General features: G+C 51.8%; 1 protein-coding gene across 1 annotated transcript; it reads right to left on the bottom strand.

Annotated features, from left to right (window-relative positions):
- Positions 1-1623: 1623 nt before the first annotated feature.
- PLLP (plasmolipin) lies at positions 1624-22831 on the bottom strand. Its single transcript, XM_007167552.2, has 4 exons — positions 22571-22831; positions 5732-5905; positions 3641-3763; positions 1624-2513 (listed from the first exon to the last, which is right to left on the bottom strand). The coding sequence occupies exons 1-4, from the start codon at positions 22703-22705 to the stop codon at positions 2397-2399; spliced, it is 549 nt and encodes a 182-aa protein (XP_007167614.1). The 5' UTR covers positions 22706-22831; the 3' UTR covers positions 1624-2396.
- Positions 22832-26190: the final 3359 nt, after the last annotated feature.

Below are 26190 nucleotides of genomic sequence, written 5' to 3'. Positions count from 1 at the left end.
CACTTCCTCTCCTGGCCTTGCCTACCCTTCTTGCTCTTTTTATAAACGGGACTGCCCATCGCAGGCCAGGCATGTTGGAAGCACTTGATGAAGTGCACCCTCTGTTCAGTCTGGCTGAGAAAAGGCAGGTGGACAAATCCAAAGACGAAATTATGAAAAGTGAACAAAAAAGGCAAATGGTTTTTTCATCCTTTTCCACTCAGAAAAAAAAAGCAGGCAAGTCCGTTGTAGCTTCATATTAGAAAACAGGCTTTCTAATTTTTTTAAAAACAAACTAGAACTCTCTCCATCTGCTCAGGAACTTAGGTCATCATGTGCCACCTTCAGAGGGGCTCAGGCATGGTCAGGATGAGAAAGCCCAACGTGCAGGCCCAGCCTCAGGAGACATTTGCCACCTCCTATTGCTTAGGCCTCCTCAGCCATGGGAAGCACTGTTCACCCAAACTGCAGGGCCAGGGGCTAAGGACTGGGGGATGCATTGGCCTGAACCAACAGGTAGTTGTTTGACAAAGCGTGCTAACATCTCCACCAAAATAGGCTGTGTTTTAGGGTGTCAGAAACCTGGTAAGACTTGTCAAGGGTTTTGTTTTCTCTTAAGCCTCAAAAGAGAATCGGTTGGTCTTCCTTAAAACTATCCTCTTATGGCTTAATTCTAGAATGACTATAATTTGTTATTCAAACTCTGAGACACTGGAGAGTAAAAAGGGATGCTGTTAATTGTCACACCAGGACAACAGGCACAAACTAGGCCTGGGACCCAACTGGGACATGGGTATCAGACTTTTAGTCCTCCCCCACCACCCTTCACAATGGAGTCGCTCATCCGCAACTGTTTGAATCTGGTTACATTCTAATTGTTTCCAGTTTTTAAAGACAGGACCAAGGGGTGCCCAGAAATGCCTGTGGCTTATTATTCAGAGCGTGTTGCGCTGTGGTGGGAAAATAAGCTCAGAAGGAGCTTATCCCCCTCTTTGCTGCTCCCCCACCTCTACTGTCTGTAGCAGCTCCGCGCATCAGGCACTTGGATTGTCTGATCTCTGAACTTCAAACTGTCAAGGTAGGTGACATGGCAATCGTAAGTTCATCAAGATGACTAAATGATTTACTGTTAAACTGAGACCCTTTTCAGAATAAAAGGGGGTGCTATTAAATTTATGCCATGACAAGCGGCACAAACGGGACTGTCCCAGCAAAGCAGGCAGGAAGTTGGTCATCCTACCTCAGGCCAAAGAAGTGGCTGGTGGTGCTGAGACTGCAGAACTGGAACTGCCTTTAAATAGGCATTTGGAACCTTTGTACGGTTGTCCCTTGGTATCCGTGGGGGACTGGTTCCAGGACCGCTGGGGATACCAAAACCCACCGATGCTCAAGTCCCTTATGTAAAATGGCGAGTATTTTGAATACAGCTGACCCTGCATATCAACTGATTGGTTGAATCCTCAGATGTGAAACCCAGGGATATGGAGGGCTGACTGTACTGACTTAATGCTGCAGCTTCCTGGAGTTTATAAGCATCTATAACCGTGATTCCCCAACATCTTTTCCAAATAAGTTCTTTCATCTTTATTTTTGTAAAAAAACAAAAACAACAAAGTCGCCACCAAGCAAAGGACAACTCACTAGCAAGGCCTTGCTTTCCCTCCCTCCCTCCCTCCCTCATGTCCCAGGTGCCTGATTAACGGTGTCAAGGAGGCAGTAGGCATTGATGTTAGCTTTTCCCAAAGGGAAAACTACAAACAAGGGCTTGTGAAAGGGAGGGAAACCTGGATAAGTTTTTCATCATTGAGAAGTCACTTAAAACTGATTTGTTTAAAATAACTGGTATGTCTGAAATGTAGGAAAGGAAGACCATGCTGTCAGCATCATAACCCTCTTTCGACAAGTTTCCCTACAAGTGACATGCTGGCTTGGGGGAGGGTCAGGCCAGGATTATGTTTTAAGGAATCAGAACGGTTTCGTGAATTTGCTCAGCTTCCCAGAACAAAAACAGAGATAAATAATTGCTGCTTGTTAGGCTCATTCTATGGTGGGCTGCAAGTCTGGAGTCATTGTTAGTGTATTTAGTGCCAATGAGAAGGCTGGGTCCCAGCCTTGGACACCGAAGTCATAAAGACAAAGCAGAGAGAGTCCTGTATCCCCCATCACCTTCTGCTGAATATGGAGGATGGAGAGGTCTTGGCTGTTGGCCTCTCTCCAGCCCATGTGCCTGCCAGAGGAAGGATCCTGATTCCTTGGGAGTGTGGGGTGAGCCCAAGGAGTCTGACGGGCAGAGAAGAGCAAGTGTAGTCCCTTCCGGGCTGACTCCATGCAGGGCTCAGGCTTCGGGCTTGCGGGGCCACCTGCACAGGGACCAGGCTACAGCCTTCAGGCCCAGGGTGGCCCGTGGCACCGGTGGTTTAGGCGTAGCCGCCAGCCATCTGACTGGTGGCTGCATTGCTGCCTACTCCTCGCCAGGCCTGGAAGCTGAAGAAAGCGCTCACTCCATAGGCAATCATCACTAAACACGAAAAGAACTGAAAGAGAAGACAGCAAAGGTGAGTCTGTCCGAAGCACGGCACACGGGGCTGGGGGCTGTGACAGTGACACAAGCACCAGGAAGGTAGATGCAGACAGTGAAACCCGGGGCCCCTCAATTAACCAGAATGAGCTGCTCCGGAGCCACACCACCTCCTCCTTAACCATACACCCGTTTAACCACTGTGGGGGCCGATGGGTACCAGGTTCTGGGGTGCCAACTGTATATTCTAGTGGGGGAACCATTAACCACACCAGCAAGGTGTGTCTTAGACTGAGAGGGATAACTGGACAGTGTGCTAAGAGTCACCAAGGGGTAGGAGCTACTTTATAGACACATTTCAGGGATTTAGTTTTAAAAAGGCAATGTTCAGCTACCCTAGGAGTTTTCTGGAATCAATTCATAGGTATCCCTGCACTAGCACCTAAGGCCACGTTCAGAATTTCCATGTCTCTATTCTGGTGACTGAGTTCACAGATTTCAAAACCATCCTCACCAGAAAGAGTGAGGAAACCCAAGTCCTGGTCTAACTCCCGCCCTACCCAGGACTCAGTTTAGGCGCGTCCCTTCACCTCTCTTAGCCTCAGTTTCCTGGTCTGTCGAAAGGACTGGCAGTCCCTGTCCCCCTCCCCACAGGGAGTGGAAGGACACAGGAAGTGCCTGCAGGGGCCCGTGGGTGAGGCGTGCCGGGTATGGAGGGGATGCTGATACTTCACTGGCTACCCGACCTGGAGCCCGAGTTCGAGCTGCGTGGGAGAGCCTGAGGATCTCCCAAATGGTTTAAACAGAAAGGTTTTTGTGCGTGCCTTTCTCAAGGGGGGAGGATAGAGCGCTTTTAACAGATTCTCCAAGGGGACATATGACCCTAAATCATCGTAGCATGACTGATTAACAGTAAATTTAACCCAAACTTCATTTGTGCCACCCAAGTATTTCCCAAGCATTCTGGTTCCTCAGGGTATGGCTGTTAATTATGGAAAACTGAGCCCACTGAGAGGAGGGTAATTCAGCATGTGGCAGGTGCCTGGCCTGGGACCAGGGAGCAGTGAGAGTCCAGGGGCACAGACCTTGCTTTGGCCCGTCTCCCCTGTAACTGCCGAGGGTGCCCCAGGGAGCCATACTCACGGAGGCAGCTGCACGCTGGTTATACTGCCCGGTGCCCTTCAGGGACGTCAGTTCAACCGAAGCAGAGCAGGTGATGAAGGCCGTGATGTAGAGAACGGTGGCGCCCACATTAAATATCATTAACTGGGGGTAGGTGGGGGAGAGAACAGTCTTAAGACATGAGACTCTTCCGGTAACTGTGGAACCTCCTGGTCCCCACGAGCACATCCCTTTAGTAGCCAGAACAGGGGCTGGGGCTCAAGGATGGGGATGGAGACACGTGGGTCTTTCCCACTAAAAAGGCCTCAAGAGACAGCGGTCTACACAAGGTCAGCCTGGAGGCCATATGAGCAGGGAATGTAAACATACCAAAGGCCAAGAGATGGTGCGGGTGTGGAGGGGCTGCTAAAGTGACCTGGTCAGGACAGCAACAGTTCCACAAGGCAAAACCCATTCCTGATGGCAAGAGGCCAAACCAAGCCTGTCTCTGAATGCACCAGCTGAAGAACCCGGGTCCTGCTCGTGTTGGCTCCCAGCCAGGCCCAGCCCTCCCTGTTGCCCCTGAGGACTTGGCTCTGAGGCTGGCCCACGGGGCGGGGGCGGTGGTGCCTCACGTCCCTCTCTGCCCTCAGTGGGAAGAATCTGTGTCTGCCTTTTGGCCACATCCTATGCTCTAGGCCCCATGTCAAACGCCAGGGTGAGGACCCCCTAAGCCAGGCTGGCAAGGAAGGGTCCTGGGCTGACAACCAGGCCCAGGTCCCATTCCCCCAACGCTTGGCCCCCAGAGCCAGTTGACACTCTTAGCAGAGATCGCAAACTGGTGGCCCTCAGGAATGTTTGGCTCATCCCATAGATTTTTAAAAAATATTACGAACATTTTAAATTTGATTTCATATGAAAACTTTGATTTCATATAAAACTTTCAATCTTAAAATATCAAGATTTGGCACCTGCATTCCTACTAACCCCTCCTGACCTATTTCACTCACACCTCTTACCTGCGCCCGGAAGGGGGCTTGTAGCCCCTATCCCAGAAAAGCCCAATTTGGCAATCATAATTCAGCCTCCTCTAGGAGGGTGAGACACTGCCTTGCCATCATGGCCTGGGAGAGGAGCCTCCTTTCCATCAGCAGCTGTGGCTGGGCCCCAGATCAGTGCTAAGAAACACCAAGGCCCCTCCATCTCCGGAGATGTCTTTCTTCAAGGCTCCTAGGACACGAGGCAGGGGCTGGACCCTAGCCAGGAAGTCAGGCCACCCCCTCCTCATGCCAGGATCTTCCCTCCAAACCCAGTGCCCGCCGCAAACACCACCTGGCTCCTGCCAGTGATGTCAAGATCTAACAAACCCGGTCTGTCTTGAGGATGACTCACGTTTCCTCAGCTTCAAAAGTCATTGAATTGCAAACAATGCTGCCTAGTCCCAGCTTTGCTTGTCTTACAATCACGTGCCTCTCTTGCCTCTCTCTGCTCACTGAAAGCCTCAGACCCCAGCTGCAGGGGTTTTCCGGGTCAGAGAAAAAAGCCCTAGCAGCTTTCTCTATGTCTGGCCAGGGTACTTCCTATGGACACTCACAGCTCTGTGTGCTAAGGAGACTGACCCGGGCAAACCCGGGACACCATCCTCTGCCAGGCTGCAGGGGCCTCACCCTGCAGACAGCGGGGTGCGGGGGGTGAGATGGCACGTTGAGCCCAGCCCATCCTGCACACACCGGGCCCAGCCTCGGTGATTCCTGCCAGCTCAGCCCAACCTCCAGGCCCAGGGCTGCCAGTCAGAACCCACAGATTCAAATCCCAACTACCCCCCAAAAGGAAAAATACTTTCAAGATCCCAAATGGCCTCTGGTCTCTCCATTCAACAGCCCCTCACTTCTACTCCCTTCGTGGGAGAAAGTCAAGCCTAAGTCCTCCTGGATTCATGGCTCTCAGTGCTCAGAAAAACTGGACACCTGAACCATCAATCCTCCCTCCCCCACCCAGAGCTACAGGCCAGCGAGGACTTCAGCCAGCCCCCACCTGCCACTTCTCATTTAGGGAAGGCTGCACTGTCACAGCTACACCCAGAGGCAGAGGGGTCAGCCTGGACCCACCCCCAGGGTTCCTACCCAGACTCACCACCAGCGGCCAAGGCACCACGTATAGCTTCATGTGCAGCTGAAACAGGTAGAGGATGAAGAAGACGATTGTCACCAGCCAGAGGAAGACAGCGACAAACATCACCCAGCCATAGGCCGGGTACAGGTGGTACGGGGTGTCGGCAATCAGGGCCCACACCAGCAGCCCCAGCACCTGGAGGGAGCGAGACAGGGCCAGCGTCTCCCAGAGCCCCCAGCACTCAGGCTGGAGGCCACAGGCCAGAGGCTTCCAGGCCTTTGCCGTGGGGCGCCCTCTGCAGGACACATTTCTCATTTGCCCAAGAAAAATTTATTTGGCTCCTACTGCATACCAATACATACCAAGCCCTTGCCTGGTAACGTACTCCTTTCAGATCTCAGCTGAAATGTTACGTGCTCCAGGACACCTTCCCTGCTCCTCCAGTCTGGGTTCCAGAACCCTCTTCTGTGCTCACATGGCCCCCCAGGCACCCACCACCCAAGACTGTAATTCTGTTTCCTTCCCCAGACTGGAAGCCAGAGCAGCAGTGCCATCCACCCTGCTGCCTCCAGGGTGAGACCCCTGCAGCCCCGGAGGGGTGGTGTCCCAGGCTTGCCCAGTTCCCCACGGGCAAGACAATGACTGTCCCATTCATAGGTGCATCTCAGCACCCAGTACAGGACCAGAGCTTGGTCAGGGGCTTAGTAAAAGCCTCTGAAAGAAAGATGAAGTCACCAGCACACCCCTGAGGGAGGGACACACAATCACAGAGTCCCAGAGGTACAGTGACCTCTGCCTGGTGCCCTACCAAGCCCCTTCCACCCCCAGCTTCTCCGACTCCCCTAATTGCCCCTCAATACAGGTGTTACCATCCCCGCCTTACAGGTGAAACTGGGCCTCAGAAAAGCAAAAGGACCTATCACGCCATTCCTATGTGGCAGGGTGGGCCCCAACATCCCTGTAGTGTGTGTAGCGGCTAACAGCATGGCCTCCGGAGCCGACTGCCTGATTTAAAACGCACTCCCCTTACCAGCTGTGTGACACTGGGTAAGCTCACAACCACTCTGTGCTCTGGACACATCACCTGTCACATGAGTATAAAGAGCATACCTACCTCACAGGTTCAGGACCCATGGGGGTTTGTACACATGAACGAACAATTCCAGCTGGGGACACTGTGCTGCAGGGAATTCTACACGGGTAGGTTGGCTGAACACCCCCCCCAGTGGCCTCGTGGGGAATTTGGCAGGGTGGTACCTCACTTGTGGCCGTTCTAGCCTCCCCCGAGCCTCTCCTGGCCCCTTCCCTGCTGGCTGAGACCCCATAGGCCAGGACGTCCTCCTTCACCACAAGGGCATTCATTCTCCAGAATCCCTGGCAGCAGGCCTCGGGACTGGGCACTGAGAGGGAGGATCTACCGGGGGGCTGTGGAGAAAGGCTGCTTTGCTGATGAAGACACAGAGCTGTCACTCTTCTTCCTGTGGATAGCGTGTGACACCAAGGCTCCCAGTGACCTTGCCACCGACTCGAGGATGAGCCAACCATCAGTCGGATCACAGGGAAGTGGCTCAGGAGCGAAACCCACCTCTGCTGCTGGTTTGGGGGACAGAAAGTCCCCCCGCCGCAAGCTCCTAGACCAGACACAGAACTGTCACCCCAGAGCAGCCAGAATGGGTGCCTGCCAGGCACCCCACCGAAGTACCCCTGCCAAGGACCAAAAGGGAAGTTTCTGTATCGATCCCCCTACACCTGTGGGGTCAGGGCAGGAATGAGCCTAGCTGAGGCCGGGAGTCCAGCAGCCCCTGTGACGACTTTCCTTTCTCCCCACCACCTGGAAGTGAGAGGTGGAGCCCTGGGCTTGGGAGTCAGGAGCTGGGCTTTCATCCTGCCTGGGCTATGGGACGCCAGGCAAGTGCCTTCCCGCTCTGTGCGGCTCACCAGGGCAACTCTAGTCCGCCTGCTAGAACGCAGGCCCCCAAGGAATCCTTCTTTGGTCATCGCTGTGTCTCCAGTGCCCGGCAGTGCCTGGCGCATAGACCTGCTCGATAAACACAGGCTCAGGAGGTAACTGGCCTCAGTTTCCTTATCCAGGAAACAGAGGTCAGACCCCCGCCCCCCACAGGCGCTGTGTGTCACAAGAGGACGCAAGGGTGAATTGCTGAATGTGCTCCCGGCCCTGCCTCCCTCCACGCAGGGGTGGGAGTGGGAGACTCGGGAAAGCGCTCACTCCCCTTTCTCTCCAGATTTTTGCACCTGCTCCTCCTCCCGTTCCGGGGTGGGGGGGGGGCAGTGAGACCCCAGGGACGCCCACCCCACACTGCACCCTGCCAGCCTCCCCTGCCCTACCTCTAGCCTCTAGTGCTCTCCTCTAGCCACCACCAACAGGCTGGGTGGCCCATGGGGCCCAGTTTGCAGGTGAGGAAGGTGGGACAGGTAGCAGGGCCTTGAGGGCAGTCACACCGGTAGGGGCAGAGCCCTTACCCATGAGGACCCAGAGTGTGGGTGTCTCAGCACAGCCCCCCAACCTTTTACCACCCATCCTTAGGACACCCTGCCTGAAACAGACACATCAGCGGGGCCAAGAGCCCCCAGGGCTGGGGGAGGTCACTGTTATAAAGGAGAACAGACACTCCCGAAGCAGCAGGACGCAGGACCCTCCCAGGGGAGGACTAAGCGTGTCAGGGGCAGACAATTATCTCCTCACTTAAAGCAGGGTCCTTACAGGCCTCCATGCCATCGTGTTGCCTGGTTCCAACTATCTGAAAGGAAGTTAGAAAATGCAGTGAACTGAAAAATCAAGAAAGGATCGATCTGGGTTTACACTAATGTACACTTATAAATTGTTGGTATATTACTCATGGGCTTGGTCACAATAACCACATAATGCCCTCCAGCTGTGTGCCAGGCCTCAGGTAAGCACCTTCCCTTTTATTTCATTGACTTCCCCATAACCCTCTCAATAGTCAGTATTATGTATTATCCCCATTTTCCAAACGGAGCTCAGAGGAAAATGAGTCATCTACGGTCACCCGTGGGTAAAGGGCAGGGCAGAATTTGAACCCAGATCTGTCGTTCTCTGGAACCTGGGCTACTGAGAGGTACTTAGTGATGTATAAAAAATGAGGACACTTCGCTGGCTCCCAGGGGCGAGGCCCCGCAGGCATCCAGGCTCTCTGGTCTCTCTGCCTCGCCCTCCTGCCCAGCCCTGATTTCCGGATCAGCAAGCACAGCCTCTGGGAGACAAAGCTGCTGGATAAGCAGTGGGAATTTCTGGTGTTCCTTCTGGCCTTGCTGCCCTGGCCCTGTGCCCAGGGAGCCGCCTTGGTTTCTGCCCTCCCCCATCTCAACCAGACAGACTGGTTTTTCCGGTCCCCTCACCCCCAGCCCCAAGAATCTGCAGGAAGTGCCCCAGCCCAGGACAGGGCACCCCTACATGTGTTGACCCTCTGCTGGCCTGGGTGGCCCTGCATGGGGAGCTGGGCCCAGGCCTCATCTGCAGAAGCTGCAGGAGCCACTGGACCCCTCCCTCCTACTGTGGACCCACAGTCTAGCTGGAAGAGGCCAGAGGACTTGTCTTATAGTCCAGTACAGAACAGCAAACCCCACTGTGCAGGGGGAGGGCAGTAGGATGCCAAGGGTGGAGAGCAAGGCAGGAGGCCCCGACTCTGCCACCTGCACGCAGGGCTTCACCCAGGCCCTCTTGCAATTCTGACACCCTCTCTGACCACAGGCCTTGCCGTGTGCATCCCTCTGGGTTCACTCATTCAACAAGTATCTGTTGAGCACCTATCACTGTGTGTGTGAGCCAAAACATGAAAAGCCCTGCTCTCCTGGCATGCGAGGGGTGAAGGGAGGGAGCCGTGTGATGAAGAGCAGAACTCTGTGCCTTTACCTCCGGGGGTCCCTGTCTCTTTTGCCTACGTGTTCATCTGTCCCCATGTTTCTCTGTGGGGGTCTACACATATATCTGTGTGTCTTAACTCTTAAAGGCAGACACACACACATACACATACACATACATACACAGAACCAAACCTCATCCCCTTGGTCCTTCCAAACTCTCTGAGGCCCCAGCAACACCTCCTCAGGCATGCACTTCAGATCAACAAAGAGAACGGTCTGGAAATCTTGAAGGAAAAAAAAACCCAAAAAAAACCCTGTCTTCCTGAAAACCTAAAGATTTCAGATTAGGGATTTTCTCTTTAAATGATGGCTGTCAAAAAGGTCACATTCACACATGCCCCAGGACCTTTGCACCTCCAAACAAAAATTTCTCAACGACTGGATAACAGAGATATTTTTGTTAAAAGCACTTGCAGGGTCAGAGAGGAGAGGGATTAGTCACAAATGCCTGACCAAGAGGCATTCCTCACTTAGGGTGGGCCCCAATCCAGGGACTGGAGTTCTTATAAGAGGGAAACTGGACAAAGAGACACACAGAGGGAGAACACCATGTGAAGATGGAGGCAGAGATTATAGAGTGATGTGTCTCCAAGCCAAGAAACACAAAGGATTGCTGGCAACCACCAGAAGCTAGGAGAGAGGCATGGGACAGACTCTCCTTCAGAGCCTCCAGGAGGAACCAACCTTGCCAACACCTTGATTTTGGACTTCTAATACTGTGAGACAATAAATTTTTGTTTTATTTTTTTATTTTTGGCCACACCACATAGCATGTGGGATCTTAGTTCCCTGACTAGGGATCAAACCCATGCCCCCCTGCAGTGGAAGCACGGAGTCTTAACCACTGGACTGCCAGGGAAGTCCCTCTGTTGTTTTTTAAGAGACCTAGTCTGTGGCATTTTGTTATGACAGCTGTAGGAAACGAATACATTTTTCTTAGCTACTCTTTGAGTCTACGAATGGCTGTTATGATCTGATTTAACTGGGGGATGTTGGCATTAACTCTAATGGAAAGGTGGTCTATTAACTCCCTGGGTTCAAGCTCTGGCCCTGCCAACTTACTAGCTGTGTGACCTCGGGCAAGTTGCTGAACCTCTCTGTGCCTCAGTGTCCTTATCTTCAAAATGTGCCTACCTCACTGGGTAGATGTAAATGAAGTAATATATGTAAGGTACTTAGACCAATGCCCAACATAGGCTTAACACTCTCCGTGCTCTAATGTTATCACTCTGAGAGGTCAGAACATGGGTTTCCCAATCCATTCTCTGTGGCTGGTTTCCTGCAGTAGTAATAGTGTGTGCAGTTCCTAGGGGTGTGAGGCCTTGGAGAGACAATGCATCTAATAAGCACCAGGCACAGTTCCTGGCAGATAAGGGCCCTCAGCCAGTAGGGCCCCCCAGCCCACCTTTCAGATAAGGCAGCTGGGCTTATCCAAAGGCAGGGAGGTGCGCAGGTGGTAGGGAGCAGAACCCAGTCCAGCCCCACCCTAGGACACCTCCTGCAGCTACACTCCCTCCACTCCTCACAGGCTAAGGGTCCCTGGGCAGAACCCTTCACCCCTTTAGACCTCAGTCTTCCCCCCTGTGCAATGGGAGCAGGGAGGTCTGCTCAGTGTTCTCCAAGGATCCCCTAAGTCTGAGGCCTGACACTCCTCAACACAGGCCTCCTCCAGGGGGGCCCTCCCTTGTACTTACTGGAGGGACTCCACCAATCCCATGAGCACTTGGCCAACTCCTCTCCCGCCCAAAGATGGTCACGCCAACTCTCCTTTTAATCCTCTCCACCTCCTGGGCTGAGTTAGACCCTTGTAGATTTGCCGTGTGGTCTTAGAATAGGCACCTAACCTTTCTGGTTTGTTTCTTCATCTGACACGTGAGGGGGTTGGACAAGTACACCTCTCCTGGTCACCTCGTAGGTGTGTCATGCAAGTAAAATACTGTAAAGGAAAAAGCGAAAAGTTGTAGAAGTTGTGAGTGGCTAGGAGGGCTGTTAGACAGCTTAGAGGGAGTAAACCCCAGACTGCAGCGTCCACGCGGGGGACAAAACCTCAGTGCCTGGAGGCTGACATTAGGGTTTCAAACTCAGCAGCCGCCAAGGCACGCAGGTCACAGAAGTGACTAAGGCGGGCCAGGGGAGGTCTGCGGAGCTGAGAGCAGCCTGCTGGTGTCTGGGGGAACGCAGGCCAGAAGTTCAGCCAGAACTTCTGATTTTTGTTTTTTTCCGGCCGCGCCAGGCAGCATGCCGGATCTTAGTTCCCCAACCAGGGATTGAACCCATGCCCCCTGCACTGGAAGCTCAGAGTCTTAACCACTGGACCACCAGGGCAGTCCCAAGAACTTCTGATTTTTCAAGAGACGTTAGAAATCCGAATTTCTATGTGAAATCTTCAGCTTTTTAAACATTGGCAATGAAACCAAATGTTTTAGAAACAATCTGAGGGCAGGGCCCATCCAACAGCCCCCAGGACTCCCTTCTCCCCACTGCACCATCCAGAAAACTGAGGCCCAGGGGACCACGTGAACCCTTCCCGGGGTTCCCCCTCACAGGGACACATCTGGGCAGCTGAGGACACTCAGAACTTGGCCTGACCAGGCCCATACTCCACCCCCGCCCTGGCCCTTCTCGCTACAGTGAAAAGGGACTTTATGGGGACAAAAAGCCACCCATTGTGTCCCAGGAGACAAAGGCGCAGGGGACAGAGGCTCCGGGTGCCTGGGTGGCCACAACAACTCCACATACCACCTCCTTCCTCCCTGTGCAGAGGGGCTGGGCTCTAGGGAAAGGCTCCTTGGAATTCCCGCTCTGTACACTATGAGCCTTCGAGAATCCTAGGCCATCACACCCCAGCTCTACAAGAGGTGCGAGGGCAGATTCAGAACCCAGCCCGAGCCAAGTGACCCGGGTCTGGGGTGGTATTTAACTCGGCCAAGCCTCCCTTTTGTTACCTGAAAAGCAGGCACGTGAGTTACCAAATCGAGTCATTGAACAAACTCTCCCGAGGGCCCGCTCTCTGCCAGGCGCTGTTATAGGCCCCGAAGTGCAGGGGGGAGCCAGGCAACCAGGGTCCCCATCCACGAGCACCCAGCTCCCAGCCTGGGCTGTCAGGGAGGAGGAGGAGGATGGGAACACTGGCCCGGGGCCTGGTTCACCTCCAGGGCTTTCCAAATGCAGCCTTTATCACACTGCTTGTTATTCCTGAGTCTCAGAACTAGAGATGAAAGAGACTTCTGCCCCCATGGCCCCGCCGCCCCCAGAGCCCCTCATGAGGACCTCTGGCCCCTGTGTGCAGCCCGCATGTCAAGAAGCCCACTGCCACCACTCTTCCTTTGGGGTCTCTCTCAGGGTTCTAGAAAAATCTTCGCAACATGAAGCTCAAGCTGCCTCCTGCCTACCCCCTTGCTGGTTCCTATTCTGCACTCTGGGGCCAGAGACTAAGCAGGTCCCCTCTACAGAGAGGCATCCCCAAGGCATCCGCAAGGCCTTCCCTGGCTCCCAGAGCCAGCAGCAATGCACCCCCTGGGTGAGGTTCCAGAAATGAAGACCTGCTCACCTTCCTCCCTTTCCTCCCTTGGGGGTCTCCTAGTCCTCCCCAGAAAGTCAACCTGTGCCTCCCCAGCACTAAGACCCTTACAGCGACACAGAGCTTTCCCAGGAAGGCCTTAGTCCCCTTGAAAGCCCAGGTCAAGTCCAAATCCAGCCCCCCTCCAGTGCTTCACTCCCAGGAAGCCCAACTCTCTCAAGTAAAGCACTTGGCCCATTTCACAGATGAGGAAACCAAAGCTCTCGGAAGAGATGGACGTGGCCCAAGGTCATGCACGGTAAGCGTGGGGACAGTTCTGTGACCCAGTAGATAGAGACACCCAGAGGAAGACAAAACTCCAAATCCCAGGAGGTAGGGACACTCCCTGGAGACTAATTTGTTTGGAGGAAGCATCACTGCCCTGGAGGTGGGAGCAGAGAAGGGGCAGGGGCAGTCCTTGAACCCTGGGCGGAGAGGGGTGACAGAATCTTATGTTCTCAGCACCCCAGGCAGGTCCCCGTCCGGCCATCGGCCCTCCAGAGAGAGCTGGCTGCTGGGAGCGTATGAACTTCACTAGCCCCATGAGACCTGGCCTGTCTACCTGCTGGGAACAGGGCTGGGGGGAGGGGCAGCCTAAAGTGAGGGTCTTCCTTATTCCCTGGACTTCCTTCCTCAGACACTAGCTCTAGTCCTGACTCTGTCACTTATGTTTGGGGTGACATTGAGCAAGTCCCACCCCATCTAAACTTCGAGGACAGACAAATGACCCCATCTGGCTAATCTCATACAGGCTGGCAGATCATCTGGTATCTGACCTCTCCACTCCTAACTGAATGAAGCTCAAACATCCCAGAACAGCCCCAGGTCTGTTCCCTAGCAACTGGGCCCTGCCTGACCTTCAGCCCTGGCCTTCCTGCTCTCACCTCTCCGTAAGACCCTGTACCACCCTGCCCTCCCACCCCTTGGGCAAACAGGAGGGGCCAGCTCAGCCCAACAGCAAAGGACCAGCTTATATCCAGGGCTGGGCTCACTGGACTGCCAAGGAAAACAGGCTCTCCCCCAACACTCAGGTTCCAAATTGCCATGGGGACCAGGGCAGGACCCCCTGCAGCTCCCTCAGACCATCTAAGAGCAGGAAATCAGGGCATAGTCCTCACTGAATTCTACCACAAACAACTCACCAGCTGACAAGGAGTAACCTACACCTGGCCCTGATACTCCAACAGAAGCTGAGGGCATCCACCGCACGTGGACAGCTCCGCAGCCTTTACCTCTTTCCACTTACAGATGGTTAAGAAAAGGTCACCCAGACAGTAACACTGAACTCAAAGCCATTGCTTGCTGCTCTGTGATACTGGGAAAGTGCCTTCCCCTCTCTGGGCCTGAGGGAGCCTTCAAGTGCCATCTTCATAGCTTTTGCTGCACCCATAAATGACCTGTCCTATTTTTTTACCCACTATTTTCATTTATTTGAAAGATTTTTTTGATAAGTTATTTTATTTTTAAAAATGCATAATATATATGACATGATAGGTAACAAAATGGTGTTTTTAGCATGTCTCCCTCCTCCCCTGATACTCAATTTCTTCCCTGGGGGCAACCAAGAGTGATTTCTCAAGTGTCTTGTCAAAGACTACCTAGGCATGCACACACATACACTTCAGATAGGCAAGTGTGTATATTTATATAGCCTGTGTGTATTTCTCCCAGACAAATGACAGTATTCTACACACACAGGTTTTCACCTTGCATTTTCCACTGGAGATTGTCCATCATTACATACATACAGAGCTGCCTTATTGTTTTCGTTGAGGGGTAAGAGGTTATCTTTTTACTAACTGTATCGTATGCCACTGCACAAATGTATCATAATTTATTTAACTAGTCCTCATTGATGAATGTGGATTTATCACACAAATAAGAATTTTAAAAAGAAACTTTTAAATCACTAAAAAGTAGAAAACCTGCATTATCTACCACAATAGAAGCTAACTATAAAATTAGTTACAACAAAAATTAACAATATTAATACATTCCCAGATAGATACAGTTGTCTTCCCAGGATCCAGAGCTCCAGATTTAAATTTAAAAAGTGTTGGGAAGGGCTTCCCTGGTGGCGCAGTGGTTGAGAATCTGCCTGCTAATGCAGGGGACACGGGTTCGAGCCCTGGTCTGGGAAGATCCCACATGCCACGGAGCAGCTGGGCCCGTGAGCCACAACTACTGAGCCTGCGCGTCTGGAGCCTGTGCCCCGCAACGGGAGGGGCCGCGATAGTGAAAGGCCCGCGCACCGCGATGAAGAGCGGTCCCCGCACCGCGATGAAGAGTGGCCCCCACTTGCCCTAACCAGAGAAAGCCCTCGCACGAACCGAAGACCCAACACAGCCAAAAATAAATAAATAAATAAATAATAAAAGTAGCTATAAAAAAATTTAAAAAAAAAAAAAAAAAAAAAGTGTTGGGAAGGCACTAAAGACACTTTAGCACCCAAATGAGGCTGTCTCCTCCAGCAATCTTCCAGGACTGTGATTGATGCAACACTTTCCAAGCCCCACATGGGAGAATTTTTCTTACCTCTAGGTGGGAAAGTCCTAACTCTGACAGTTTCCAGAAGCCAGAAAGAAAAAAGGAAAGAAAACAAGAAATTCGGCAACACAAAAATAGGTCTTTCTGACCAAAAACAAAACAAAACAAACAAGCAAACAAAAAACAAAAACCACCATAAAAAAAACCAAAAAAAAAAAATACCCTGAGCAAAGTCAAAAAACAAACTAGGAAAAAAATATTTGCAAATCATCTAGCACTCCTAGCAATTGATAGGACAAAGACCAACAACTTAATAGAATGTGGAAAGAAGCAAACATACAAGGAAATGCAAATGGCTCTTAAACATATTTTAAAAAGTGAGGTTCTTTAACCTCACTCATAAGAGAAATGCAAAACAATGCTACCCTGACCTGCCATTTCGCCTGTCAGATGGGAGCTGTGGGGAACAGGCACTCTACGAGAAGGCTCACTGAGGGGCACAAATGTGACCCCTATGGAGGGCATCTGACAATCTCTAACAAAATCACTAACACACATAACCTGAGCCAGTGGTCCCCCTTCCGGAAATGTACCATACAGACGCGCTCAGTGGCTTGGGCGAGATCATTCACCGTGACAGAGTGTGGAACAGCAAGAGTGGAAACCCAAGTGTCTGTCAACAAAGGGACGGGCCACACAACTCACACCACAGCTGCGGGATGGGCTGCTACAGAAGCCGCAAGAGAAGTGATCACGCTTCAGGTACTGAGACGAAAAGACCTCCATGACACACTTTTAAGTGAAAAAGGAAAAGTGCAGAAGGATGTGGATAGACCATAGCCCTGGAGTAAAGTGGGGAGAGGTGGGGATCTATAGCCACATTTGCAGATCTCCTTAAAAGAAAGCCTAAAATGCTACACAGGAAACAGAGAAGAATGGGCATGGGGGTGGTCAACTCTAACCAAAAGGGACAGAGATTTTTCACGGTGCTCTTTCCCACTCTATCTTATTCTAGGGTGTTGTAAATACATTACCTATTAAAGAAATTAAGGAAATAAAAGATTAAAAAAAGAAAGATACGTGTAGCTCTATGTGCAATGATATAGAACATCCCTAGGTGTATTGCCAAGGGGGGAAAAGCGTGGCAGGGCACAGGCAGAGTGCGCCTACCTGTGTTTTGATAGGTGTTATGTGTAGAAATAACTGCACTGACTCACCCTGGAATGCCACACCCATGATGCCTCGGGGAAGGGCGGGGGATGGGGTGGGAGGAGTGACCCGACTGGGATGAGAGATTACATTTTCATTGATAATGCTTTGGACTGCTGGAACATTTTTGCCGTATGTCTGTATAATTTTTTCAAAGAATAAAAACAGGCCCATCAATAGAGAAATGGCTAAATGAGCTAGGGCCCTACCGTGACATCCTGGGATAGCTTGAAACAGTTAGGAAGGAGGCAGACAGCGCTGCATAACATGAAGAGATGCAGGTGCCCTGGGTGTGAGAAAAGCAACCAAACAAAGGATACAGAATAAAACCATCAATGTTTTTTAAACTGCACAGGAAAAAGAACTAGAAACACCCCAACACAACAGTTCCCTTGGGGAGGGGGTAGGGGATCCAAGAATAACTTTAGCTTTACCTGTAATAGGTTTTTGCTTTTTAAGGATAATGTGTCCACATATTGTTACATAATTATAAATTGATTCCAAACACTCAATACACTCCTAGCCACAATAAGTGGGGCGGGTAGGCGGAGCTAACAATACAGGCACTGTTTTGCTGGGTACAGTGGAGTAGGAAGGAAGGTGGGGAGCATGCAGGGTGGGGAATGCTGCCCTAAGGAGGCTGAACCCACGAAACTCAGTGCTATGGAAAACCCTGTGAGTCCCCAGCACTGTGATCCCAATACGGCCAACCTCTGCTCACACCTCGCAGATCCCAACAACCTTGTCTAGCCAACCTAAAGAGTTGACTTTCAGCCTCTGCCCTGCCCCCAACCTGGAAAGGGGCTGCCATGCCTTGTGGGGCTGGAGAGAGTCAGGATTACCACAAGGAAGAACTTTCTCACACTCCCAGGTGCATAAGGATGGAGCAGGTAGCCTTTAGAGGGACTGAGCTCCCTGTCCCTGGAAGAATGCAAGCTCATGTTGAGGACACACCGAGGGGCCTTTGGGAGCAAGTGTAAGAGCCCTAGGATTCTATGACCCTGTGAATCCTAACTGCCCTTCGTTCTAACATATACAGCGCTAGCTAAGCCCTTTGCAGGTATCAGCTTCCACATTCCTCACAATCCCACCATCACCATTTCACAGACAAGGAAACTGAGGCTCAGGGATATTAGGGAACTTGCCCAAGATGACAGAGCCAGGATTTGAACCCAAGGCTCTCTGCTTCCACCAATACTCTCACCACCACCCATGGATCACTGTGATCAAGTGGCACGTGAGGCTTCTGATCTGTTTATTCACCTGCCAACTGGGAATCATGTGACCACCCCCAATCCCAGGAGATAGGGCAAGAAGGAAGGATAAAAGGTGACAAACACAACCATCCTACCGACACAGGCCATTCATATGGCTTCTATGTCCTGAGCCTCAAGGATGCCTTCTGACTGCTGGGCCTTTATATGAGGTATTCCAAGGTTCATGTGCTCTGCACCTCCTTACTACCCCTTCCACATAACTAAACACTTCAGGGCCCACTTCTGTCAGGAAGCCTTCCCTAGTGGCCCTGGCCCCTGATGAGTTCCCCTTCCTGAATTTCCTCTCCTTCCCGGTCCAAAGCACCCTACCTCTCACCAAACAAACAAGCAAAGAAACAAAACAAAAAAAGGAAGCACAGCTAGAGCCAGGCTTTGGATTCTCAGATCTGAGTGCAAATCCCAGATTGACCACTCTACCCTGTGTGCCCTTGTACAAGTTCCTCAACCTCTCTGAGCCTGTTTCCTCATCAGTAAACCCAGGTAGATCACCTTTTTCCCCGGGGCTCGGGGAAGATTAAAAAAATAAGAAAGATGTGTGCACTTAATAGCGTTCACTTTATACTTACTCTATAAAGGCTCTGGGATCAGTCAAGTTAACCACACCTTCCACAAAGTTCCTTCACCCCCTAGCCACACAAAGATTTGCAGCATCAAAAGCTTCCAGGTTTTCCAGGGGAAAGTGGTGGGTTGGGGGGGGGGTGTATGATGAATTAGGAAATTGGGATTGACATATATACACTAATACATATAAAATAGATGACTAATAAGAACCTGCTGTATTAAAAAAAAAAGCTTCCAGGTTTTTAATGACCAAGAGCTGTCTCTAGATCAAACTTGCCTGCTTCCATTTTTACATGCTATCTGCGTAAATTCATGTTTCCCTTTTTGCCTAGGCTGCTAGGAAACTCAACAAAGAATCGACAGCCTTAAACTTGTGACAGATTCCAGATCTCCTTTTAGCTCTCTTTAAGTCAATCCCTACCCAACCCACGCATACACCACCAACTTTTAAAAATATATTACGTTAACTCTTCTGTCATTATGTGACTTGATATCATACTCCATCTCATGTTCTTTCTGGAGCTAGATGGGGTGGGGGGAGCGATAAATCAGTGAACACTGAGGTTGGTTCTTCAGGACACATTTAATACTAAAATAAACAAAGAACACATCTCCTTCTCAAGAAGCTGGGGCCTTTCTACCTCCCCTTCCCACCGCCCTCCTCCCACATCTGGAACTCTTCACCAGATCCTGGGAAACAAAAGGGTCTGATGGAGAATTAGCTTTCACCTTCCCATGTACTGCCTCCTCCAGGCAGCCTTCCCTGATCCCTCCAGAGGTAGCTCACCCTTTGAGCTTACAGACAAAGAGCTTCTGGAGAGCAGGCCCTGGGTCTGCGGTCTCCATCACTCCCACAACAGCACCACACCCAGTGCCCAGTAGGGGCCCAGATGAGTGTGGTAATAGAGCGCGGATCAGAAAAGTCAGGCCACTCAGGGCTTAGATCCCAGCTCTATCACTCTATGAGCTCTTGGGCAAAGAACTGACCCCTGAGCCTCAGTTTCCTCACCTGTAAAGTGGAGGAGAATATGAGAATATGAAGCTCTTGGCAGAAGGCCTGGAGCTTAGTTTGCACCTGAGTGATGGGAGCTATGATGGCTTCCCAGAAGACGTGGTGCCTGTTGAGTGGAACCCTCCTTGTCTCAGACCCAGTGGAACTGTCCGTTGCCAGAGAAACAGTTCAGGAAGCAGCTTCTCCCACAAGCCAATTGGTGAAGGCACTAAAAGGTGCAGGTCTTCAGAACTCTGATGGGAGACCCTTGTCCCCCTTCCCCCGGGCCCCAAAAGCACTGCAGGGAGGGCAGAAGAAGGCCATTCCACTCACACTCAGTCCCTGGGAGTCTAAGTGCCAACCAAGCTCCATCCACCACAGCTCTCCAGGCCAGTCCTGCATTCCATGGACACCTCAGTGTCTACATTTGCACGATGGGACCCAGATGCTCAGCCCACGGGGACCCCTAAATCAGAGACACCAGCCTCCGCCACAGGAAGCTACCCCAGTCCTTGCAGGCACAGCAGGGCCTTCCTCTAGTTCCCCTTATTCCAAGTTTCATTGTTCAAATGCAAAAGGGGCTGACGCTCAGGTCCTGCCTACCGGGAGCTAACCCTGGGGACCCACCAGGCAGCCTCATCCTGCTCAGCCCAGCAGGGATCCCTCTGCTGTTCCAAACCCCCTAAGGCTGCGAACAGAACATGGTCACCATGGTTCTCGCAAGGTATTCAAGCCTTCCGCTTCTGGCCACCCAGAAACAAGTGCTTCAGCTCCAGGGTAGGGGAGCAAAATTTGCCACCCCAAAATTCATCTCTTGGCATAATAATTTTAAGCTGCTGATCTAAGAAACAGCAGACATGGGAAAAACTGAAAACCAAGGTTTCTTACCCTTTTGTAAGAAACATTTACATGTGTAAGGGAAATCTCCATCTGTAAAGGTGTCTCCCTCACAGTACCAAGAGGTTGACCAAATCTCTAGAAACATATCATTGGAAAAAGTAACAACTTAAATCTGCATCACAATTGTTTACTGTGCTTTTCCTGCTCACCTCCCATAAATGGCTCCCCATCCTCAATATCCTCTTGTGTCTTTAGCTGAAGATGGTATTTAAGGGGAGGGATTTGGCCATTTTGTGAGTTTCTCAGTTTTTCTGGGTCTTTCCCATGTGTACATGTGATTAAACTTTGATTTTCTCCTGTTAATCTCTCTCATGTCAATTTAACTCTTAGACCAGCCAGAAGAACTAGACGGGTAGAGGAAAATTTCTTCCTCCCCTACACTGGCTAAACCAACCTGCTGGCTACTCTCCCCACTTCCCTTCCACTTCCCCAGCCCCAAGGCTTGCCCCGCACAGTGGCCCGCCCTTTGAACACCCTTTCCCTACCTCTGCCTCAGATTTCAGTGAAGTCCCTGCTCAAAAGCCAGCTGTCCTCCATGAGCCTCCCTGGACTCAGAATTGATCATCCCTCTCCTCTGCCCTTTCTCACCCATGGGACTAGGACTCCCTTCCTGCTTGGCTGCTGTAACCTTCACAACCACCCGGGAGCCTAGCACTCAGCAGTGCTCCGGACCGGCTTTTCCTACCTGCAGATTTAAATTAGTCCCCAGTCGGGACCTCTCCCCCGCCCCGCCCCTCCCCTTCACAAAGAATCTGCCAGACTGCTCAGAGAGAAGTCAAAAATGTAGATTTCTGGGCTGTAGTAACTGAGATTCCAATTCCACATTTTTCCCGGGGGTGGGGACCAAGATCTACATTTTAAACCTCCGAGAGAGTCTGAGGCTGAGGTGGGGGAGGGGCCCCACAGGAAGAGATTTGAGGAATTCTGAAAGAGAGACGGCACCGGCCCAGGAGGAAGAGTGCTCACCTGCGGTAAGGAGGGAGGTTTGGTCTCGGACCCTGCCTTCAGTCCTAAACCTGGCAGCCTTGCTAGGACCCAGCAGTGGGACAGCAGGAGGTGCCCTAATGCAAAATGGATCTTGGCCCACCTCCAATTCCCCCCTAGTCCTCTGAAAACGCACCAAGCCCCTCCCACAGGGCAGCCCCCCAGCTTCCCGACTCGCCCCAGAGGGTACTATGGGGAGAAAGCTAACACCCTCAAGCCTGAAACTGGTGTGTGGGGAGAGGGGTGTTCCCATCGTTCGGCCTCGGCTGGGGTCTACAAAGGGTATTGGATATAGAGGTGTCCTGCCTCTGGCTTCCCACAAATCCCTCTCCCAGCGTTGGGCGCGGTATCTCGGCCCCAAGGGGCCCGTCAAACCGGCCGGAAACCGGCAGGTTACCCAGTGGAAGCCAGAAGGGCCGGGCTCCCGCGTGGGAGCCCATAGGGCCCTGCTGAAGGGTCTGTGCTGGACCGGATGTGCCCACTCGGTTCTGGGGTGCAGCCACGGGGAGCCGCTGGGAGCTCGGCAGAGGGTCAAATGAGAGTGAACTTTGCCTCAGGCTGGGTGCTGGAGGGCTGAGGGCTTAGTCCTGGCAGAGGGAGAGCCAGAGACGGGGAAACAGAGAAAGAGAGTGGCGCGCGGTGATTGTGGCTTTTGTGAGAGCTTCTGTGGGTGACCTCTTGGTGACCACTTGGGAGGGAGTGATGGGGCGCTGAGGTGGGCACTCTGACATTGGTGCACCTTGTGTGTGCTCGAAGAGGCGGCAACTAGGACGTCTCGGGGTGAGAGGGTTCCAGGGTGATCTCGGGGGCGTCCGTCCTAGAGGCGCCCCCGAGGAAGGAACGGCGCATCGGGGCGCATGTGAACTTGGGTTGGGGGTGTGCGAGAAGCAAAGAAAAAGGGCAGCTCTAGAGCCCCCGACCCCTCCTGGACCCCCGGGACACCCCGCCACCCCCCGGTCCCGGACCCCAGGCCCCAAGCGCGCGCTCACCAACTGCAGCAGCATGAGCGCACCGAGGCTGGAGCGCACGAAGCCCAGGTCCGGGCGCAGCGCCGAAACCGCGGGGCCGCCTCCCTGCGCCGGGCTGCTGGTCCGCGTGCTCACTTTAGACGGGAATTCAGCCATGGCGGCTCCGCTCGCCTCCAGAGGTTGCTCCCGCCGCCGTCGCCACCCCTCCCCGCGGCGGGTGCCGGCTTCTGCGCGGCTCCTCCGAGGGGACTCGCGCTCGCGATACGACTCCCGGGGCTACGCGCGGCGTCTGGGCGAGAAGCCGGGAGCAGCCAGGTGCGGCCGGAATCCCGGCCCCGCCCTCGCCACGAAACCCTCCCCTTTAACCCTTCGCACACCGCCCGCCGGTCCATCCCGGAGCCACACCAAGTCGCCATCTCTTTGACGCGGAAACTGAGGTCGTGGTCAATGAGATGGCTCCACCAGAACCAGCCTAGATAGCTGCCCGTTTCTCTCCCCGGGAAAGCCGCCTGCTGACAATATCCCCCGCGTTCGCGGCAGCTTTGACCGCTCCTTCGCTCCCTCCTCGCCCTTAGCTTCCGAGCCTCGGGATAAACTGGCGGCCGCTAGCAGAGCGGGCAAATACCGGCTCCCTGCCGAATGCCTCTCTGGCGCTGTGTGCCCTTGGGCGAGCCCTTGCCCCTCTCTGAAGTCTCCCCGTAAAGCGGGATCGGCATCCCTGTGCAGAGACTCCCAAGGAATCCCGGGTGACCGAGCATCCTGGAGGGGAGGGTCTGGATAAATTGTGGGTGTGCGTGGAAGGGGGAGGCCCTTTTATGACTCAGTTGATGTGGTTTTCTCTTCTGAACTGATTGAGCAGTAACTTAGAAGATCGCTGAGCCTCAGTTTCCTCGTCTGTAATATAGGGATATAAATGGACCTCACTCCACAGAGCCGCTGTGCAAAATAAATGAAATACTGCACGGAAAGCTCCTGCCACGCCAGGGGTGGGGGGTGGCAGTGAAGGTGTCAGAAGGTGGGAGATGATGTTGGACTTACGGTTTCGTTGCTCCACTTGCACCCTGAAACACACACACACACACACACACACACACACACACACACACACACACACCCCTCAGGCCATATCGACCTGCACAGATAATTGATTCATTTATTCATCAACCAATGATTGCTGAGACCTTACTATATGTCAGACCCTATCCCAGGCCATGTGAATACAGCAAACAAAAAACCACCCAAGGCCTTCTTGGATCCCACTTTCTACTGGGGGTGACAAGCAATAAACTGGAGAGAAAAAATAAGTTCAGGTAGTGACAAATCCTGTAACTAAAATAAAACAGGGAATTCCCTGGCGGTCCAGTGGTTAGGACTCAGCGCTTTCACTGCTTTCACTGTTCGATCCTTGGTCATGGAAATAAGATGCCACGTGGTGTGGCCAAAACAGAAATAAATAAATAAATAAAACAGAGGGGTGTGACAGAGATGACCAGGAGGCAACTTTTAGACCTAGTGGTCAAAGATGACCTCTCAGAGAAGGTGACCTTTGATATTTACTCAACTGGAGGTTCAACGCCCACTCCCCACCCCCAATGCACCTGAGACCCTCTTCTCCACCCCACACATACAGTAGGTACTCAGGGAATGAGGAGTGCTTCTTGGCAGCTGCAAAATCATTACCCAGAGCCCAGCCTCTCTGCAGACTGTGTGAGCCCAAGCGCAGAACAAAGCTGTGGGGTAAACCCTTAATTTTACAGTGACAAGGAAAACAGTAAGATGATTGTTTCTGAGGCAGATTCTAAAACAGTAGGGTATTTTGGTTTCGGTTCTGGTTTGGATTTTGTGTTTTTGGTTAATCCCACTTTCATTCTTTTCAAATGGCAGCGAACAAGACTCAATCACTGTATTGTTTTTTCCTTCGACCTTTTCTTCCAAACCAACTTCACTCGCCCCCAGTCAGAAAAAGTGGGAAGGAACCTGCTCCCAGGCTGGAACCTGATGCCCACCCAGAGCCCCCACTGTCACCAAGGAAGCCCTGGGTTCTTGGGATGGGGGTGGGGGGACAGAGCCAGCTGGGGATGAGGAGGAGAGGGTCTGTCCGTTCCCAGAGCTAGTCCCCCCTCCTCAGGTCTGCGCAGGCCATCTCCACACAGATCACCTGCAGCACCTGTCCTGTCTCACCTCTCCTTAATTCTACGAAGGCTCCCTACTCTGGCCAAGCCCCTACTGTGTACTGGGCCTGCTGTCCCTTGGGGTGGGGATGGAGCATACTGGCGAGGCTGTGGGGTTCTGGCACTGAGCAGATGTTTAGTGTGCACCTTGGGTGCGCCAGGCACTGGGGACAGCCCTGAGAGTCATCCAAGCAGAGACCCTACCCTCAGGGAATCTGATGGGGGAGACCGTCTCTAGATATACAAACGCACAGATAAATAGATAATTACAGATTGTGATGACATTACTACAAGAAAAAAACAAGATGCCACGGGAAAGAATAATTGAGACTTGGGGGTGTCGTTTAGATAGCTGGGTCAGGCAAAGTATAAACATTTAAGCAGAGACTTGAAGGATGCCTAAGAATCAGACAGGAAAAGAGCATTCCAGGCTGAGAAAACTACTATACATGCAGAGGCCCTGAGGCAGGAAAGACTTTTGAGTCTTTGAGGAGGGACATAAAGTTATAAACTGAAGGGACTGGGGAGACATGAAGTTCAAGAGGAGGCCAGGGGCCAGGTCACCTGGGTCTTAAACCCTTGGTAAGAGAGTGTTGTGGCCGCGTCTTATGGCATGCGGGATCTTAGTTGCCCTACCAGAGATTGAACCTGTGCCCCCGGGAGTGGACGCATGGAGTCCTAACCGCTGGACCGCCAGAGAATTCTTGGATTTTATTATTAAAAAACAGACCATTAGAGGGCAGTTACACTGTTTGGTTTCCAATTTTAAAAAATTCACAGAAAGATTCCTCTGGAGGTCATCCAACAATTTCCAGAAGCCAGCTTTGGGAGGTTGCTGATTATAATCAGCAAATATTGATTGAACACTTTTCCAGCTGGTCCTATGCTTGGTGCTGTGGGGCTGGTTAGTTTCGGTTTCTTTATTTTATTTTTTTTTATTTTTATTTTTTTTGGTTTCTTTATTTTTAATTGCCCAATCAACTCATTAGTTTATTTCATTGCACATCACACACACATCTCCAAACCTGCACCCTCACCCCTAGCTAATCAATGAGAAGAGTTTGGAGTATCCTGTCAGATCTTTTCTTTCTTCTTTTTTTTTCACTATCATACAATATATGGAAATATAGAGACTTGCTTTGTTTGTAACTTTTAAACATTTTTACAAAAAAATGGGATTATACTGTATACATTGAAACTTGATTTTTTCACTTAGCATATCTTGGAAATTTCTCCATGACAGCACCTGAAGACTGACCTAATTCTTTTTATATGTCGTATAATATTTGATAGAATGGCTATTACATTATCCCTTCCCTTATTGGTAAAAAGGTAAGTGGTTTCCAACAGTTCCTCATTACGAGTAATATTGAAACAGGTGGGAAGGGGGCAGGGCACAACCTTTAAAAGAATGACATAGCCATTGACGATATGACAAAAACTGGTTAGAACTGATTAGTCCCAAGATGG

This window comes from Balaenoptera acutorostrata, chromosome 19 (assembly GCF_949987535.1).
Source record: "Balaenoptera acutorostrata chromosome 19, mBalAcu1.1, whole genome shotgun sequence".
Lineage (NCBI taxonomy): Eukaryota > Metazoa > Chordata > Mammalia > Artiodactyla > Balaenopteridae > Balaenoptera > Balaenoptera acutorostrata.
The sequence above is the reverse complement of the archived record's forward strand: the minus strand, read 5'-3'. Positions and strand labels throughout refer to the sequence as shown.